This window comes from Ptychodera flava, chromosome 1, assembly GCF_041260155.1.
Source record: "Ptychodera flava strain L36383 chromosome 1, AS_Pfla_20210202, whole genome shotgun sequence".
In the NCBI taxonomy this organism is placed as follows: Eukaryota; Metazoa; Hemichordata; class Enteropneusta; family Ptychoderidae; genus Ptychodera; species Ptychodera flava.
This window is the reverse complement of record NC_091928.1, coordinates 57,464,534-57,484,074: the sequence shown is the minus strand read 5'-3', so window position 1 is coordinate 57,484,074 and position 19,541 is coordinate 57,464,534. Positions and strand designations below refer to the sequence as shown.

The following is a 19,541-nucleotide window of genomic DNA, read 5'->3' as shown; positions in this document are numbered from 1 at the left end:
ACACACTCACGGCAACATCGCCTAGCTGCTAGGCCTCACACAAAACCAGTTGGCTACCGTTTCCAACCCAAAAGAGTTGGTCACAGCAACCGACTTAGATGTTACAATTCTGTGCGCGACCGAGCAACATAGTGTGCATCGATCAGATGACACACAGACACAGTACAAACACACATATAGTAATCGGAAAAGCACGAAGCTTTTTACTAAGCTATCAGACAGACTCGGGGACAATCTCAAATTGCAGAGGCACACACATGACATACTATTTGCATTATAGTAGACACAGGGCCAGTCCTCTCCAGTTGCAAAATTGGACTGGCTGCTTGCGGAGTTATGCATTTCATTAGCTATTTCTATTTACTTACTACTTACACCAGTCAAATACAGCAGTGGCACAGTTTATGCCTACCACTTTATGTTTTATTAGGTTATTTCACCTGTTGACTTTGTGTTCTTACGACTTGTATAATAGTTTTCCAACCAGCCTCACACAAAGGGCACTCTTTTGCTGGATTAGTTTCTCTCATGCTAGTAGTTAAATAGTGTTGTTGAGTTTTACTCCATCCTATATTTGAGCAGTTTGTCCATCCACAGAATTGAACAAACTCATTTGGTTATTTGCTAACTGTTTACAGTTTCACATCGCTATTTGATGCCTTGATGTGAATATTTTCGCTACTCTTGTTACAACATTTCAAGTTTGGGTTTTTTACTTGTTTGGTTTTAACAGCGGCTTGTTATTGCCATTTACTTTTGTTTTTGTTCTTAATTTATTTTTTTGTCTGCCTAGCAGTTTGTTTTCCATGGTGGAGTCGTAGCAAATATAAGAGTGGTAGGTGTAATGTGCATTCAAATATGTCATTTTGGTTAATTATACCCCGCGATAGTTAGCCCTCTAGAGACAGCCTTAGTGCTCAGCTTTGCGATTCTGCCTGTTTCTGTTGAGCGACTCGCTCGTCTCAGTGGGCATCCTGTTTTTCCTCCTACCCACGACTCCCATTTTTTGTAATTTGTTAAGCGTTTCATCATGTGAACTTTGAGCAGCTTCATCACATATTTCCATCATTTGAATTTTCCTTTCTCATCCAGCAGTTGCTTGTATTGTGATTTGTCACTTCCGTGCAACATGACCTAATCAGAGGAGCACATGAAAGACTGGCACAGACCAGGTCACTTCTTGATGTAATTCTGATCCAGAATTGTCACAGAAATTAAAACTGACAGAGTTATTTAAATGGCACGATAAAACAATCGCTGCATTACTTACTGCTATTGGAATGACAATATCAACAATTACCCTGGCTGTGATTAAAGGGTCCTCACATTCTAGAAGGTTGCGGTGGCTCAGGAAATAATAACCCACCAAAGTATACACAAAAACACAGGAAATTATCAGGCAGTTTGTGAATGGTTAAAAAAACATTGCTGCAAAAAGTGCTGCTGCAATACCTGGTTTAATGGAATCCTTATCAGTTTTCTATTGTTATGTAGGTCATTTCCCCCTCACTCATGAGCTGAGTTTAATTAGTCTAGAACATTCTCAAGGTCACTGTCCTTCACGACCTCATGACCTTGAATTCAATTAGTCATGTTTGGAATGTTCTGGAAATTTAATTAGTCGTGTAAGGGAGATAATTTTAGAGCAGTAATTAGCATATCAATAGAAGTTCTAGATTGTTCTTATATTCTCTTATATAACCACTTGAGTATAAATATGGGACTGGCACAGCTTGCAGTCAGACATTTTGGGATCGTGTCTCTTCAAGACTTTTGAAACTCCAGCAGTATTAATTTCAAGACTTTTCAAGACCTTCAGTACCACGGTCGATTTATACTGTGGACTTTGTGCAACTTCAAGCCTGCAAGCCAAAGGACTGTTCATTCATCCGACTGACTGATACAACTCTGAGACTGGAGCTTTGCCGTCCCAGCTGAGATAAGTAGCCTGTACACTTTTACAGTTTGTATTCTATCCCTTGACTTAGTGATTAGTTTTATTTGTTGTAATAAATTTCGTTTTAAAAGGAAACTGCTGAGTTCACCTTTTGTTCGTTTTCTATCATGTAACAAAATTGGGGGCTTGTCCGGGATACGAACATTTTGAGCCGTTTGACAACATTTTGCCAGCCTTTTCCAAACTACTTTATATTGTGAACTCAGCAAAATTTAATCATGGCGGAATTCAAACCAGACGAATTTATGGAGGACCTTGATCAGGACACATTTGATTCTCTCAGAAAAGACAGCCTCATTGCACTGGCCGATTTCCTTGAAGAAGAAGTCAAAAGATCTATGCGCAAGTGGGAATTATAGTACAATAATGCAAAACATTTAGTTACGGCCAAAACGGAGTCAGCGTGGACTCTCTCTCGTGCCGCGCACACAAATAAACGCAGCCACTGACGTTTATTACAGACAAAACATACAGACAATGTAGCAAATATCATGAAATCTTTTTTATTAAAAAGGCGTGCTGGCGTTACCAGGACTGTTTTGAACGTGTTGATTTCATCATGGATGTTAGATAAATGTATCCATGTCTAGAACAAAAACTACAGAATAAAGTTAAATTTCAATAATTCAACGATTTTATCCAACTCAGCGACGAAGGCTTTCCGTCTTTGGGGGAAAAGATTAACCCCAAGCATGGATAGGGTCTATGGAAACACTAAATTTTAAAACAAGAACATGCAAGAAAATGTCAACAAGTTCGTAAGCCTGGCAATACTAGTCGTGTTCCTTGCCATTCAAGGTGTTTGTGGATACGATGGTGGAGGTTCTTTGGGAATGGGTAGGAACCATTCATCGGTACAGATACTAGTCGCTGATGTGTTTAGCGGGAGAGGGGTGGAGGAGTCGGTCACAATCACAGTCGCTGACGGTGTGCTCGCTGTTGTCGGAATTTCACCTGGACGTAGCTCTGCATGGCAGGGCTTTGTGTTACCGGCGTTAAACGGCTCCCACCACATGTGTGGTGGGAGGCCGTGTAACGCCGGTAACACACAGCCCTGCCATGCAGAGCTAACCTGGACGTTGATAATAGACGTACGGTGATGACGATGGCATCGCATAATACGGATAAGGTGTGTAGTACTGGCAATACGAAGGCAGCAATCTAAATTGAGCTGCGTGCTGCGGAGTTTCAAGTTCTCGGTTGATACTATCTCACTTTCGCTGAAGCTAACACCACCTCTTCGATCGGGCGTTTATGTAGATTGGGCGCAGGAAACGTGATACTGCGCCGTTCAAGCTCTTTCTGTACAGGATTTACCGTATTTTTGTTTTATTCTCGAACATCGTATTTTTTCACCATCAACTCAATAATTGAATGCCATCTCTTACTCTCTCTCTTTTGACGAATCAGGATTTAGTTATCCGGGAGTTTGTGATAGGCTGTACGAACTTACAGCTATCGGCACTCGCTGTGTTGAAATACAGCGGTACGCTAAACAACCAAATGTAACGCTGAATCTACTTGTCAGCGCCCATGCGGGCATTTGTCATGCAAACGTAGTGGATGGAGCGTCTGACACTGATTCGTTTCTAGGCAGCAAATTCGGTAATGGACGATGGTACTCCTTCGCTCATGGTTGGGGATGTCGTCATTGTTGACAATTGCCCAACTCATCACAATCGTGGAGGAATAACTTTTGGCACAATTCTTAGATCACATGGGAATACATTACATTTTCACGCCAACTTACTCGCCTGACTTCAACACAGCTGAGTATGTTTTCGGACACGTAAAGACACCATGTAAAAGACCCATATTCAGGCATTTGTTTGAGAACAATAAACAATATGCTGTCCTTCGAGCAGTAATGGAAATTACGCCTGGTGGTTGCCTCGGCTTTTATCGCAAAGTTGGCTATTTGACCGTGTAGTTTTTCCTGGGAAATATGTCCTTTTTCCTAAGAACGAACCAGATAACCCTAGAAAGACGTATGCGGTTTTTCTGTCATTTCATTTTACAGTCTACAGTATAGATGTATATCTCGCTGAAATGATGAATGTTTTCAGTGTATTTCCATTAAAATATTAATCCGTCTGTAGAGAAATTCTGCACACGTAATTATTTGTTATAAAAAGGATACAAATTGAATCTTTTGTTTGATTTGTGCGATTGTTTGATGGCGTTTAGTTTGAGTGTTCTGTCTGAAAAAACGTCAGTGAATGCGTTTACTTTGTTGCGCGGCACAACAGAGAGTCCAAGCTGACTCCGTCTTGGCTATAATTTAGGCAATTTGAGGAATCCACCTTGAAAGATTATGAGCCCGAGTCTACCTTTGAACTCTGAAAAGTAGAAACACAGGCCAATTTGGAACTTAAGAAAATGGAATTACAAATGGAAGAAAGACAAAGAGAAAAAGAGAGAGGAAAAAGAAAGGGAAAGAGAATTAGAAGAACATCGACTACAGGTAGAAATGAAACGTTTAGAGCTTGGACAGTCAGGAAAATTCTTTCCTTCTGACAGTTTGACATCACTAAGCATTTCAAGTTAGTCTCCTCTTTCCAAGAAAAGGATGTTGACAAATATTTCCTTCATTTTGAGAAAATTGCTCAGAGTCTGAATTGGCCTAGGAAGTCCTGGTCTATGCTTTTGCAGAGTGCTTTGGTGGGTAAAGCCAGAGAAATTTACATTCAGTTGTCAGTAGAGCAGGCTTCAGATTATGATTCTGTGAAGGAATTAATATTCAAGGGCTATGAGTTTGTGCCTGAAGCTTACCGTCAGAAATTTAGGTTCCTTGAAAATTAAAGCAAAGGATCAAACTTATATTGAATTTGCTCGAACAAAGGAACAACTGTTTGATCGTTGGTGTTCTTCTGAAAAGGTTTGTCAAAGTCACGAAAAATTATGACAACTTATATTGATTGAAGAATTTAAAAGGTGCATCGGAGTGACATTAAGACATTTATCAATGAACAAAAAGCAGATACGTTGGAGGTTGCTGCACGTCTGGCGGACCCATAAATCTTCATTTCTCAGCAAACCATCCCAGTCCTTTTCATGCCGAAACAATGCAGGGAAATTTAACTCCTTTCCATCCAAGAAGTTCTCAAAGGACAGTACAAAATCAAATGACAACAGTTCGCAAAGTTCAAGTAACACTCCCACATCATCAGATCCCAAGTCTCAATCTCCTTCCGGCAAACAGTTTGGTACTCTTTCTTGTAATTATTGTAAGAAAGATGGCTGTTAGATCGACTGTTAGCTACTCAGATGCATTTTTCATATAACTTTCTTTCATGAATTTGACTTTGTTTGTGTACCATCTATTTACTGTCTATTCTGTGCTGTTTTGTGTCTATGTTCTATTGTCTACAAATCTGATTGTCTTACAAATTCTGACCTTGTGTTATTTGATTATGGATTGGTATGATTGCGATTATTTTATAGCGATGATTGCATCAGATGATCGCTAGACAAGGTCTCAGCCAGAGCAGTTCCTGTTTTCGCTGAGAGCGAGTCGGTGTGCGATGAAAAATGCTCTGATAGCTAACAGTTGATTTCCCCGGTCTGTCATCTCTCAAATGCTAAATATAAATATTTTTATTATGCAAATAGTATTTGACATTTACATATGGCTCCCTAGGCTGTACGAACCTCGAATACATCAACACAGTAAAGATCACATGTCAGCTCATGGTAGTTCAGACCATAACTGCTCAAACTGACAGCTTCTGACCAACAAACACGGAAAAGTTATGATCGGTCTTGTGGGAACCCGGTGCCTTAGTGTTAAGGACCTCTGGCCAAAAGACCGAAAAGTGATGTCAGGTGTTTCAAAAATAGTAAGCGCATCCTGCCCCACATGTGGCACCCGCCATATATCAATATGTAAGTCAGATAGGTAGTGGTCACTAACTAAGGCCCCATGTCACCGATGCCATCACTGATCATTTGTGGAAGAGAGATACTGTATTTATCTACCGGCTTGCAATACCTGCCAAAAGGTGTTTGAATGTACAGACAAGTCTTGCTCAGGTGTAACCTTGATTTAACAGTTTGTAAGAGAGATGGCCATGTCTCTCTACAAAATCACCATATGAACTGCATGCTCTTGCATATCGAATAAGCTGGGAAATGTATACCCCATAAGCAGGTGAGAGTGGAATATTACTAATGAGGTGTGGAAAATTGATTATACAAAAGTTGAAATCATCTCTCTTGTCATATGGCCTAGTAGAAAGGTGACCATTAGAGTCAAATTCAAGTAAAATGTCAAGATATGAAGCAGAAGAGGCCGTTTCATTAATTGGGGTAATGATTGTAACTTGATCATTACCCAAATGCAAATGTGTTAGACTCAATCTGAGGTTAAACCCTCTTATCCTTTTCAAACCATGTATTCACGATGGTTTTATATCACTTTCTAATGATTTGTCTTCCGCTACCCCTGACAAAATTTTAAGAGATACCAGGGAGCCCCAGTCTCTTTTGTTGGCAGATACCCTGCCGTTTTCTGAAAAGTCATTTTCAGGTTCTAAAGTTCTTATTAAGGGGTAGATTATAATGACTACATTCTTGTTCCTCTCCATATTGTCTATTTGTTTTCTGACTTCGTTTTAGGACCTGTGACTTTAAGTATTAGGCCTTTTTTGCTTTTTGAAGGGATTCACCTTCTCCTTGGAAACGACCTTGCTGGGGACAAGGTCATTACTAGTCCACTTGTGACTGATAAACCTAGTTTAGATTTAGATCCAGAGCCAATTTAACTGGAAATCCCTGATTTATTATATCCTTCATCTGCTGTAACTCGAGCCATGTCAAAGAAAACTTCTGATAATCAAAATATTCACAAAATGATGTCACAGATGTGACTTAAGTGACACCTTTCTTAGTCACATGTTCGATACGGATCATTCTGTTATCCCTCGTGGATTTGAAACTTCCAGTAAAACCAAGGTCAGACATTTTCTAGATCAAATCTCATTGCAGAACAACACAAAGACCCAGATATTTTGTTTTTGTTTGGCAGGGTTGATGACGAAGGTGAAACTTCAAATAGTCCTGTTTCTTATTATACAAAATTTGGTATTCTTATGCGTAAATGGAGACCCCCAGATGTCTTGGTTGATGACGATTGGGCTATAATACATCAAATTGTGATTCCAAAGTCCTGTCGTGTGGAAATATTGCGCCTAGCCCATGAAACCCTCCGGGTGGTCGTTTAAGAGGCAGGAAGACATCATAAAATCCTCAGTCACTTTTATAGGCGTATAAATCTCAGGCAGGATGTGGCACATTTCTGTTAAACTTGTCACACATGTCAAATGATAGGAAAACCAAATCAGACCATTATAAAAACCCCTTTACATCCAATCCGCATTTCAAGAACCATTTAGTAGGATACTAATAGACTGTGTTGGGCCCCTACCAAAAACAAGATCAGGAAATGAGTACATGTTAACAATAATGTTTACATCCACTGGTTCCCAGAAGCCATATCACTGAGAGACATAAAGACAAAGACTGTAGTGAAAGCTTTTTTAGTTAAATTTTCACTTTATTGGCCTTCCTAAATGTGTCCAGTCTGATCAAGGTTCCAACTTTATGTCTGGAATTTTCGAACAAGTAATGGATCAGGTTGGCATTAAGCAGTATAGGTCATTCGCCTATCACCCAGAAAGTCAGGGTGCTCTTGGAGAGATTTCATCAAACTTTGAAAAATATGATTAGGACATACTGTTTTGACACAGAGAAGCAGTGAGATGAAAGAATTTATTTTCTGCTCTTTGCTGTTAGAGAGTCAATTTAAAGTCTCGTGGTTTTAGCCAATTTGAACTTATATTTGGACGTACTGTCCGTGGCCCGTGGCTCTTTAAAGAAAAATTCCTAACAAACAATATTGATTGTTTGAATATTTTACAGCATGTGTCAGATGTTTGTACAAAACTCTCTAAGGAATGTGAATTAGCCAGAGAAAACCTTGAGTCATCTGAGCAGTCAATGAAAATCAAATATGATAAAATACCTCAAAACGGAAGTTTCAACCAGATCAGAAAGTTCTCGTTCTTCTTCCGGTTCCTGGCAAACACTCCAGCTCGTTACTTTGGGCCATATCTAATTAATAAGAAATTAAGCGATTTAAATTACATCCTAATAACACCTATCAGGCAAAATCAAAAACAGTTATGCCACATAAATATGCTTAAGCCATATTTAGATAGGAATAATCCTACTGTAACACAATCTGTCAGTGTAGTCAGTTCAAAACATCATGAAGGTAGTGATAGTGAAACTGTCTTGAGTGAAAATACTCGAAATTCAAAGCTGGGCTCGGTCAAACTCCAGAATTCAGAAATCCTGGAGAATCTTGAGTCTATAAGTTGGCACATCTCCAGCCGTCACAACAACAACAGGTGAAAGAACTGATCCACGAATATAAACACCTGTTTCAAGATGTTCCAATGAAGACAAACATCATCTATCACAACTTTGATGTTTTGGACTGTAAGCCTGTGAAACATCATCCATACAGACTGAATCCAATGAATGCGATATATCTGCAGGAAGAAGTCAAAGACCTGCTGGACAATGACTTTATTGAACCAATTAAAAGTAACTGGAATTCGCTGTTTATACTTGTGCCAAAATCAGATCAAAGTTATCGTATGTGCACGGACTACAGGAAATAGACATCAAATCAGGTCCAATAATCGTTATCATTCAAGGTAACTAAGAAAGTTACCAGGTCCAAGGAACATATTAAAAATGACAAAGGCAATGGGGTCATCTTGAACCACAAAGTAGTGGTGGTACCAGGTGTCCGGAATGGGTAAGCGTACCCTGCCAGCTAGCCGCACCCGTCAAGATTGACCCAAAGCGACAAATCCATTGTTATTTGGTGAATTCACCAAATTACTTTTGTGAGTCAAAATTTGGTATGCTGTCACTCATCATTTGAGTAACAGACAGGTCATATTTTGATACAACATCTCCGTATCTACCGTAGAACTTCTTAAATGATTTCACTAATCGACTTTCTGAGAACCCTTGCCTCACTAGCTTTTGAGCTAATAGGCTGTGTCTAACTCGAAAGTCTTCATATGAATTGCATGCTCTACTGTATCTAAGAAGTTGTGAAATATACACACCATAAGCTGGAGATGATGGTATATTGCTCGACAAAAAGGGAAAGTTTATGATTTCAAAATTGAAATCGTCTCTTTTGTCATACAGCTTAGTATATAGTGTATTTTGTCTAATTTCAAACAATACGTCTAGGTATGAAGCCGAGTCCACACTTTCAGTTGTTTCTTTTATTTCTAAATCATCTGGTGAACACTTTAACAAAGTTAAAGTGAACACTTTAACAAAGACAGACACTTTCCCAATCCCGAGGATTGATGATTTCATCTATCGGTGGGAAAAGCCAAGTATGTGACAAAATTTGATCTACTAAAGGGATTTTGGCAAGTCCCTCTGACAGATCCTGCTTGTGACATACCGACCTTTGTTACACCAGACAGATTGTTCCAGTACAAGGTAATGTCATTTGGAATGAAGAACTCGCCCACAACATTCCAACGGATGATTAACGACGTCATATCCAGACTAGAAGGGTGTGATGCTTACGTCGACGATGTTGTCCTGTACAGCGACACCTGGGAGGAACACATCAAACTCATGCGGAAGTTCTTTGAGAGACTGAGCAAAGCAATGTTGACTGTCAACCTCGCCAAATCTGAGTTTGGTTGGGCAAGGGTGACTTACCTTGGGACATTGCTACTTTTCACACGAATTTAACAAATACCAATGAAAGTAATCTACAATTGAAAAAAGAGTGTTTAGCTTTGATATTAGCTTAACTGTATTTTAAAGTTTATGTTACTTCTTCAAATCATTCAATAGTAGTTCATATTGATCACAACAGTCTTGTTTTCCTGCAGAAATTAAAAGGCAAAAATCAGAGATTGCTAAGATGGAGTTAAATGTTACTGGAGTTTAATTAGACATATCAGAGGCAGAGACAATTTAATTTCAGACTGTCTCTGTCGTATTATAGTTAACTGTTGTTCACATTTTAATATCACACTTGTAAAAGAATGATTTTTCTCTGAAAAATGTTCTGTTTTGAAGAGGGGGTGTGTTACATAGGTTATTTTCCCCTCACTCATGAGCTGAGTTAAATTAGTCTAGAACATTCTCAAGGTCACTGTCCTTCACGACCTCACGACCTTGAATTCAATTAGTCATGTTTGGAATGTTCTGGAAATTTAATTAGTCGTGTAAGGGAGATAATTTTAGAGCAGTAATTAGCATATCAATAGAAGTTCTAGATTGTTCTTATATTCTCTTATATAACCACTTGAGTATAAATATGGGACCGACACAGCTTGCAGTCAGACATTTGGGATCGTGTCTCTTGCGTGTTACTTCAAGACTTTGGAAACTTCAGCAGTATTAATTTCAAGACTTTTCAAGACCTTCACTGCCACGCTGGATTTATACTGTGGACTTTGTGCAACTTCAAGCCTGCAAGCCAAAGGACTGTTTATTCATCCGGCTAACTGATACAACTCTGAAACTGGAGTTTCGCCATCGATCCCCGCTGACATTAGTAGCCTGTACACGTTTACAGTTTGTATTCTATCCCTTGACTTAGAAATTAGTTTTATTTTTGTAATGAATTTCGTTTTAAAAGGAAACTCAGCAGTTAGTTCAGCTTTTGTTCGTTTTCTTTCACGTAACACTATTGAAACAGCTTGATCAGTGGTCGTGTTCATTGGAGAACAGCTGTGGATAGTTTTGACAGGTTTAACATAAATCATAGTAGATAAAATTATGAATTGATGTACGGCACTACTGCATTCCTCCATCGTGTTTGACGGAACAGACATTGCAAAGTTTCTCTCTAAAAATAGAGACCTCTTTGGTTTCTCTGTCGAATTGGAAATGAGTCACATGAATCGTTATATCCAGGTATTAGGCTCTAAGATGATAACCTATATCATAACATTAAAGCTTTCATCAAGGAATGTTAAAAGACTAACTTCTTTAAGAGACTAGAATCCATAGGAGTATTTCATGATACTAAAGACAATGCAAAGACCCACCATCTTTACGAATATTTGGTCTTTCATTTTATTCGCGACACAGGTAACCGGTTTATATTTCAGTCAGACGGAAATATTTATGTAAAGATGTGTTTTATTCTGAGTATACTATATACAATATTAGGAAAAAATGTCGTACACTTGAGTATTGTTACCGACTTTCAGTAACTGAAAACTGCAGGGAAGAAAATTATAACATAAACTTTATTGAATGTTATCATGACCTCCATAAACAAAAAGGAGAGAACACATTTGACTTGTATGGAATTCAGAACGAGAATCAGAGAAGAAGTGGTTCGGCCGATGCAGATGTTAATGTCATTAACGATAATTTACTTCATGAGGTATATAATATGAAATATGTTGTTCGACTCAGTATCTCTTCATCACAGGCCATGGAGTTGCCTATAAATCGGCGTTAGGTAGTCATATCAAATGGGAAATTACTCTTACGCATGACTCCCCATTTATTGTCAGTGAAAATGATACAGCCGATTACAAACTAACAAACATTCAGATGGAGTGTGAAACGATTAAGGATGATGTCCTCGCGAGGGATACAGCCAAATATTCCGATCAAGGTTAGAGTTTTCTGTACGAACATGTCCAACACTTTAGAACAATCCCATTCAATGAATCAGATATGATTATCAATGAAAACGTTAATGTACCACGATGTAGCATGAGAAGCATATTAGTACTCTTCACAAAAGATCAGAATCAGTTAGAACTGAAAAGCGAACTTTTATGAATCCATCCGTTGAATCTGTTTCTGTAACAATAGAGGGTATCACGAATAAAATAAACGCACAGAAGATGATACCAAAACATTTTTGGTATGAAACACGTCGGTATTTTGCAAAAGATAAGGATTAGTGCGAAATTGATATGGATGAAGTCAATTATTTGAAGAATAAATTCTGTCTATTTATTGATCTGCGTAGCTTCAAAGATATTGTATTTCATGGAAATGGATTAGGGGTAATTAATGAAAAAGATTGTGTACAACTTGAAATTCGAAAAAAAGATAAATCAGTTAAGGGTGGTGCTGCCGCCGAGGATGACAAAATATTTGCTCAGGTTTATGTTATCAGTGATGCAATGGTCTCTGTAGACTAAAGTCTACACTATTTTAGTCAGCCAGCCACCCAATCAGCCTAGTTTCTGCCAGCCACTAGCAGGTGACTGGATCATATAACTATATATCATGGGGGGCATCATTATTTACCACGCCTTTCACTCCTAATCTCACAGGCTCTCCATACAATTTGAAGGAAAATGGATCTCCTCTGGCTCATGTTTATTTTCAAACAGATCCTTATAATCCTCAAAGTTAAGGTGCGTACGAACACAAACATCTTTTATCTGCTTATTTTTTTGGTGATAGAAGATGGATTTTTGCCTTTCACTTTTTTTTAATCTATGGGAAGTCAGCATCTTTCATCCCACTAGTATCATACATCTACTCCTTCCTATTCTGTTCTACTCCTCCTCGAACTATATCATCTTCTATTGTCTTGCCGAAGATTGAGTTATTCATCAGTTTATAGAAATTCTTTTAAAGTCTGTCTTTCCCTTTGTTCTCATTTGAGTGTTAAAGTCAATATATTCAGCAAGACATGGTGCTTCTTCGAAGGCAAGCACCCATGAATCTTCTTCAGTTTCATTCCCATTCGTAGATAGAATTCAAAGAATCTGTAATATACGACCATAGCGTACAGTAGTCAGTCCCCTGCCGTGGGGAAGGGTGGTAAGGGATAATTTGTTTGCAACCGTTTAGTTTATTTAATTTTGTTAATTTTGACTGTGATATTTCAGATAAAGATTTCAACTCAAAACCATCTGACTGTTTTCTGTATTAGGCCTACTACAAGTAATCTTATTAATTTTGACTGTGGTATTTCAAATAAAGATTTCGACTCCAAAACGTCTGACTACTAAATTATACTACAAGTACATATCTCCTCTTAAATCTGTGTATAAACCACTGTAATTGCTCTGAAAACATTGCCAACTTGCTAATCCGCTGTCCGAATCAGCGGATTAATTGATTAAGTCAACACCACAGCCGTCCCACACGCAGTAAAATAAGAGAAGCGGTGAAGATCGCAGATACTGTGTCATGATGGCGTCCGTAAAACTAATGGACGCTTAAGGTGTAGACACACGTTTAATGCATTTTTACAGAGAGTTTGGTTTTATTTCAAAATTTGAGTCGGTACCATATGACCTTTACATGTGGGAAAATGTCGAGACAATATTGTATTAAGAAATGCTTAAAATACTAATAAAAACTGATTTTTTTTCGAACTACACGTACTGTATATTCGGTTGTCTTAACTGTGTACGGATTAGTTAGGATAGCGGCGCAAGGTCAACAGTTTATGTTAATTTTTCTGATCTTGTCTGGCGCGCATGCGCATACTTTCCAGTGTCATGTGTGCGTGACAATAATAATGGCTGCCGTAGTGAGATGCGCCAAACGTAAATATGGTCGAAAGAAGAAAGTGAGTAAGGTCATGGACCAGACTACCAGATCAAAGCTTAGATTGTCAGACTTAGGTTCGTATTATAACAACGTGGCAGACGAGATGTCGGACACGAGTCTTTCTTCCGACGAGGAGGACGTCATCAGTGCGGACACACGTAATCACGGCCATTGGGTAAAGACTGTGTCGCTTCACAGTGTAAAATCAACCTCGTTGAAGAAAAAGCAGACAGTGATGAAATGTTAAGAATTTTTTATGTAAGAACGTTGAACTCGATCATTCAATCCACGTCACTTTGTAACGTCTGCAAAGTCGGACGCCTTTCTCTACAGGAATTGTCAACTTATGGCTGGGGCAGTCATTTTACCATGATCTGCTCAAATACCGAGTGCAACCCCCCTCAAGTGGTTTTTCCGTCTTCAGCGAAAAACGGCCGACCTTTTCAAATCAACAGAAAGATGGTACTTGGTCTACGAGCGATCGGAAGAGGGAGACAGGCAGCCATGAAATTTAATTCGTATCTCGGTCTCTCACCACCCATATCACCAACGCCATTCAAAGAACATGAGCAGACACTAGCAAGTTACAGCGAAAAGTTGACCAAGCAACACATGCAACAGGCTGTGGCGGAAGTCCGACAGGTGGTGCTGAGGCTATCAGACAAAGATGTTGACAATGGAGGAAATGACAATGGATAGGAAATTGTCGATGTTGCAGTTTCTGTTGACCGGTCATGGGCGTCAAGGGGCTTTTCTTCCCTTTATGGCTTTGTCAGTGTGATTTCAATTGATACCGGTAAGTTTTTAATAAAATATCAACGAAAGTTTTCAGGGCCTTGATATGCCCCAGTCAGTATTGGGGCGTTTCATATGTATAAATCAAACCAACTACAATTGCCAGTGCGTACACCTTTTTGAAAGCTTTTTATGCATAATAAAAATGGTAGCGACTGATATCAGTGTTGAGAGAAGCATTACATAAGTGAATGACATCGATTGAGAACGTCAGACGACATTAAATTTAAGTGTTAACTTTTGATATTTTTGTGGTCCTGGGAATATATTAACTTTCAAAGACTATTTTTGAAGGGCTTGAAAACATGTTTGCTATTGGTATGTATACTTATGTATACCCGTTTGAAATATTGTGGACAGACATTTTATTGACTGCTGTAAAGGAAAGAGTTCGTCAAAAAGGAAAGCCACACTTGCTTGATAGTCCTACCAAACTGAATAATATTATTTCACAAAGATACTGCTTTCCAAATCTTTCTTTTTGTTCTGTAATCACTCATGAGCAGTGAATTTATTTGGGTGACTGATATGGCTACTACAAGTAAAATTGATAACTTCAGGTAAGAAGTGATAACTCAGTGTCTGTCTTTTCCACAAAAGTCTGAACAATATCATTTTATTACATCCAAATTCTGCAATTTTTCTCCAGGAAAGGTGTTGGATCGACACATCAGTTGCTCGTACTGCCGAGAATGCCAAGCAATGGAGAACCAACCCAGGGACTTTAACTACATGAAATGGTTCATTGAACATGAGCCAGAATGTAAAATGAATCATCAGGGTTCAGCGATAAGCATGGAGGCAACAGGTGCATCAATATTGTTTGAGAGATATAAAGAAAAGCACAAGTTGAGGTATGATAAATGATATAGGCTAATGTGCCAGCCCTATATTACATCATTCTACTGATGTGCAGAGTGCTCGGAAGGTTATATCTGATTGGTCGATTATCACTATTCATAGCAATTTAGGGATTGTATTTTTATTATTCAATGATATCGGTCACATTCAGCCAACCTGTTGATAACTACACACAGCTTCCAAGATGCTGCACATCAGCAGAATGATGTAATGTAGGGCTGGACTGGAATCACATTGATTTTCAGACATTCTGTTGATTTGTCTTCGACAAATGAAACAGACGAACTCTTATTTTATCACAGCATTTATCCATATGTAGCGAAATGATATCCGACAAGTTTATTTGCATAAAAATAAAAAAGTTGCAGTCCATGCAGTCTTGTAGTCCTTCAGTCAAAATGTCATTGACTTTTTTTCTCCAATGTTCATTTCAGCTATTGTCTTAAGATTGTTTGCATTTAGACAGTGCAGAAAAACAATTATCTTACAAGGTATATGTTCTTTATAGTATTTTACAAAACAGGTACAGTCAATTTATAGGAGATGGAGACAGCGCAGCGTACCAGTCTGTTAAAGATGTGTATGCCAGTGACAATATTATTGTCCAAAAGGAAGACTGTGTTGGTCACATTCAGAAGAGAATGGGCACCCGCCTGAGAAAACTTGTTGATAAATACAAAGGTAAGTATTTGCCAACTACTAAAAGGTCAATACTGTAGTTATACTCTTTAGGGCCAGGGACCTAAACTCATATTTTAAAACGAGTTTCGCTGTTGCCCACCTTGAAAGACGAAAAAGCCCTGGTAATTTTAACATTTCAACTGTAAAATACTTTACACTTTACACTTTATTGCATAACAACACACTTCGGAAAGTGCAGTATAGCAAGAACAAAACTAAACATTGCATAAAACATTGTTGTCTATGTCTTTACCTGCAGCTGCTGGGGGAAACATAGTGTTTGTAATATATTTCATGAGAGACAGCGTATCATCTGAAGTTAAAATGTACAAAACTTATCTCTTTCATTTAAACTATCAAATATAGGATAATACAAGTTCATTGCAGAAAGAGAACTTCTCTATCACTATTATATTTTTGACACTTCATTAAATAGTGAAATTCATCCTCGACGGAAGACTTACAAAACTTACAAAATCTGGATTCAGGCGGAATTCTTGGTTTTGACCTTCTGCCCAACTCGATTTGTAAACAGTGATCAGAAATACGAAGTTTTGTGACCAATTTTCTACAGCGTAAGTTCTTAATATCCAGTAAGTAATTCTCTGAACCAAACTTAGTTTTAAATTCTCTGTACGTTCTGAGCTTATTATTTCCCTTCCCAAGAGACTTATTATCATTGTGTAAATCACTGTACCAAGAAACTTGATAATGCTTGCGTAAGTTATTCTGTACAATTTTAATAGTGGCATTAATGTTACACACAGCTGACCAAATATTACCCTCACTATAAGTATCTAGTAAATACTGGCAATGCCAGACGGTATACTGGCCAACTGCATCATGAAGGGGAAGAGAAATCTTCATACAGATAGCAAGTTTTTTTACCCCTTAGAAAAACTAATGGGTGGAAATTAGCATGGGCCTTTACAAGATATAACCTCAGTTACAATTATTTGTGTGCAAATAGGGGTGGTCCCTTCATATAGATTTTGACTGTCACCCTGGATGAGTGTTTTTATGTCTTGGAGAATCTTTCTGCATTTTTGTATACCATGTTTTGAACATGCCTTCTTAATATTGTGGTTCTAATTAAAATATTAAATTTACCATATTTTTATAATATCACATGGTTTGCAGAGAAAAAAAAAATTGTGACATTTTGTATTTCTCTTCTTCACTAGGTGGTAAGCTAGAGGATGGCAAAGGTTTGACAGGCCGGAATAGACTCACAAACCAAATGATCAACGCATTTCAAGTGTTCTATGGTATTGCCTTGAGAAATAATAAAGGTAAGAGCAATTTAGAATGTATCACTTTTAAGGTTTTTTATTAGTAAAACTATTCATAGTTGTAGAAGTGTAATGTCATATTGCTATGAGGGCAGTTTCTTTGATGTCTTCAGCAATCTTGTGATACCTAGAAAATGGAAGTGTAGGCCAGCCTTACCTTTACTTTGGGTTGTGTACAATGAAAAAAATAAGTGCCATCTCCTCGGAGGATAAAGACTAAGGGATGGGTGACTTTCATAAATTAGGAGGGGCTCTAGAATCCTTTGCTTGCTAGACTTTCAATGGCTTTTAAACACCCACTGTACATGAATGAATATTTTATGAAGACCATATTGACAGCAGAATTTTGGTAGACCTATATTTGTAATGGAGAATGGAGTTTGGATTTGAGATTTTTCAGTAAAATGTGATAAGTAGAAGTGAACCAGTGCATTTTGTGCTTTTCAACATAATCACAAATGACTTTTTCTGTTTTTTCAGGCAATGTGGAAGAAATGAGCAGGCAGACGAGGGCCATTTTACTGCACTACGCAAGTACTCATGATGAGCCCCGCCATGAGTATTGTCCAAAGGGAGCTGGTAGTTGTGCAAGTGGCAAAAGGATAAAGTGTCTGGCAAACAGACGTAAAGACCTCTCCTACATCCACTTGCACCAGCCATTGTCAAGGCTGTGGAACCAGTTATCGACAAGTTATCAAATGAGAATCTTCTCCCGTGGAGCACAGCTCGGTTACACGCAAAACCAAAATGAAAGTTTACACAATGTAATGTGGAGCTTTGTGCCGAAAGACAAGAGCCATGGTCTAGATGAAGTCACTCTCGGAATAAACATGGCAGTGGCTTTCTTCAATGGTGGTATGTCGAAATACAGCACTGACCTGTGCCGGAGCAGCACTTTGGGTATCAACTCTTCCATGACAGCAGCATGGCTACAGATAGACAATATCAGAGTCAGGGATGCGTTGTATAAAGCCTCAACTCAAGTGAAGCGGAGGAGAAAGAGGAACAAACAACAGCGTTTGCAGAAACTGGACAAGTTTCAGTATTCTGAAGGATGCACATACCAGCCAGGTGCCTTTGACAGTGCTGTTGTGCAAAAGGACTCTGGAAGAAGGTGTACTAAATGTCTGCAACCAATGAAGGGGCATAAAAGATCTCAGTGTAGCTGAACAGTATACATCAGTGGACAGTTACTGAGTCAGTGAAGTGAAGGGACAGAGACTTTATGTCGCAAGTCTTGTCAACTGGAAAACAATCAGTATATTTTTGTCTGATTGACTGGGTGCTACTTTTCACCCTGGTTTCATTCAAAGTATTCTTTATGCCTGTAACACAGTTATAAAAGTTTTCAAAGCTTCTACTTCCCTCTTTATGGAATTTTTATTGAAATTTTTCAAATTTGTTATTGACATGAAGTGGATGATGTGATCTACATGTACTTCATCTGTTTTTACCAAGACATGGGGCATATATCCAACTTTGTGGGAGAATTTCTTATACAAGTGGAATAAATCACATTGTATCTGTAGTACTGTCACTTTACAACCTTTCAGGAGTGGCTTCTTCTTTCCGGGGATTACAGCTAAGTTAGATGCAAAACCAAAATGAAAGTTTACACAGCATATGTATGAAGTACTATGACAAAAACATCTCAACAAAAATGTTTTTTATTAGTTAAAGTACAAAGTACAATAAAGTCCTTGTTTGTAAGTTGGGTGTTACTGCTTGTACAAATTGCGTCATCGTTACTTTGAAAGCTTCCTGAAATGTACAGCAGAACAAAAAGAGAAAATAACGCCTAAGTTTGCGAGTAAAGTGCTACTACATGCACTTTTTCTTTCAGTTTTATTGAAAGCAGTGTACATATATGTACTTTTGTCATTGTCTCAATAAAGTATGAGCAGTTTTTTAACAGTGTGATGAAAATAAAGTTTTTGAAAGTGCGTTTTACCATTCTACTTGTACATACATGCATTATGTATATGCCTTTCACAAGTACTTACACTATAGATATATTTGAAGATCTTGGTTCATACAACAAAAATGACAGCTTGGCAAGACTTGTTACTTTGTATGTTGCCCTTGGGTTGCAAAATAAGTCTAAACTGGGCAAAAACATTGAATTCTGGGACTTCATAAATTCAATGTTCTTAAAAGTCTTGCAGCTGTGAATGTCAAGTCATAGAGCCAAAGTTCAAACATTGTTCATTTCTGTAAACATACACAGTTTGGTGAAGACGATTTTCATATCCACTGTATTGTAGAAAATAAAATAACGCCAAACTATACCAAAAGATATAAAAACAGGCTAGCATCAACTTTGAAGGCATTACCAGGTCTGACACTAATTCTTACCTTCC

The 19,541-nt window shown here is 38.2% G+C and overlaps 1 protein-coding gene across 1 annotated transcript; it reads left to right on the top strand.

Moving 5' to 3' along the window:
• Nucleotides 1-15,849: 15,849 nt before the first annotated feature.
• On the top strand, nt 15,850-18,696 carry LOC139145847 (uncharacterized). The gene is made up of 3 exons (XM_070717264.1): nt 15,850-15,889; nt 17,074-17,181; nt 17,662-18,696. Exons 1-3 carry the CDS (start codon nt 15,850-15,852, stop codon nt 18,348-18,350), a joined length of 837 nt encoding a protein of 278 aa, XP_070573365.1. The 3' UTR covers nt 18,351-18,696.
• Nucleotides 18,697-19,541: the final 845 nt, after the last annotated feature.

Excerpts from the sequence above, each read along its gene's own strand:
- LOC139145847 (XM_070717264.1), top strand. The coding sequence starts at position 15,850 with ATGGGCACCCGCCTGAGAAAACTTGTTGATAAATACAAAG. Across the intron at positions 15,890-17,073 it reads ACTTGTTGATAAATACAAAG|GTGGTAAGCTAGAGGATGGC; the intron begins GTAAGTATTTGC and ends CTTCTTCACTAG. Across the intron at positions 17,182-17,661 it reads TGCCTTGAGAAATAATAAAG|GCAATGTGGAAGAAATGAGC; the intron begins GTAAGAGCAATT and ends CTGTTTTTTCAG.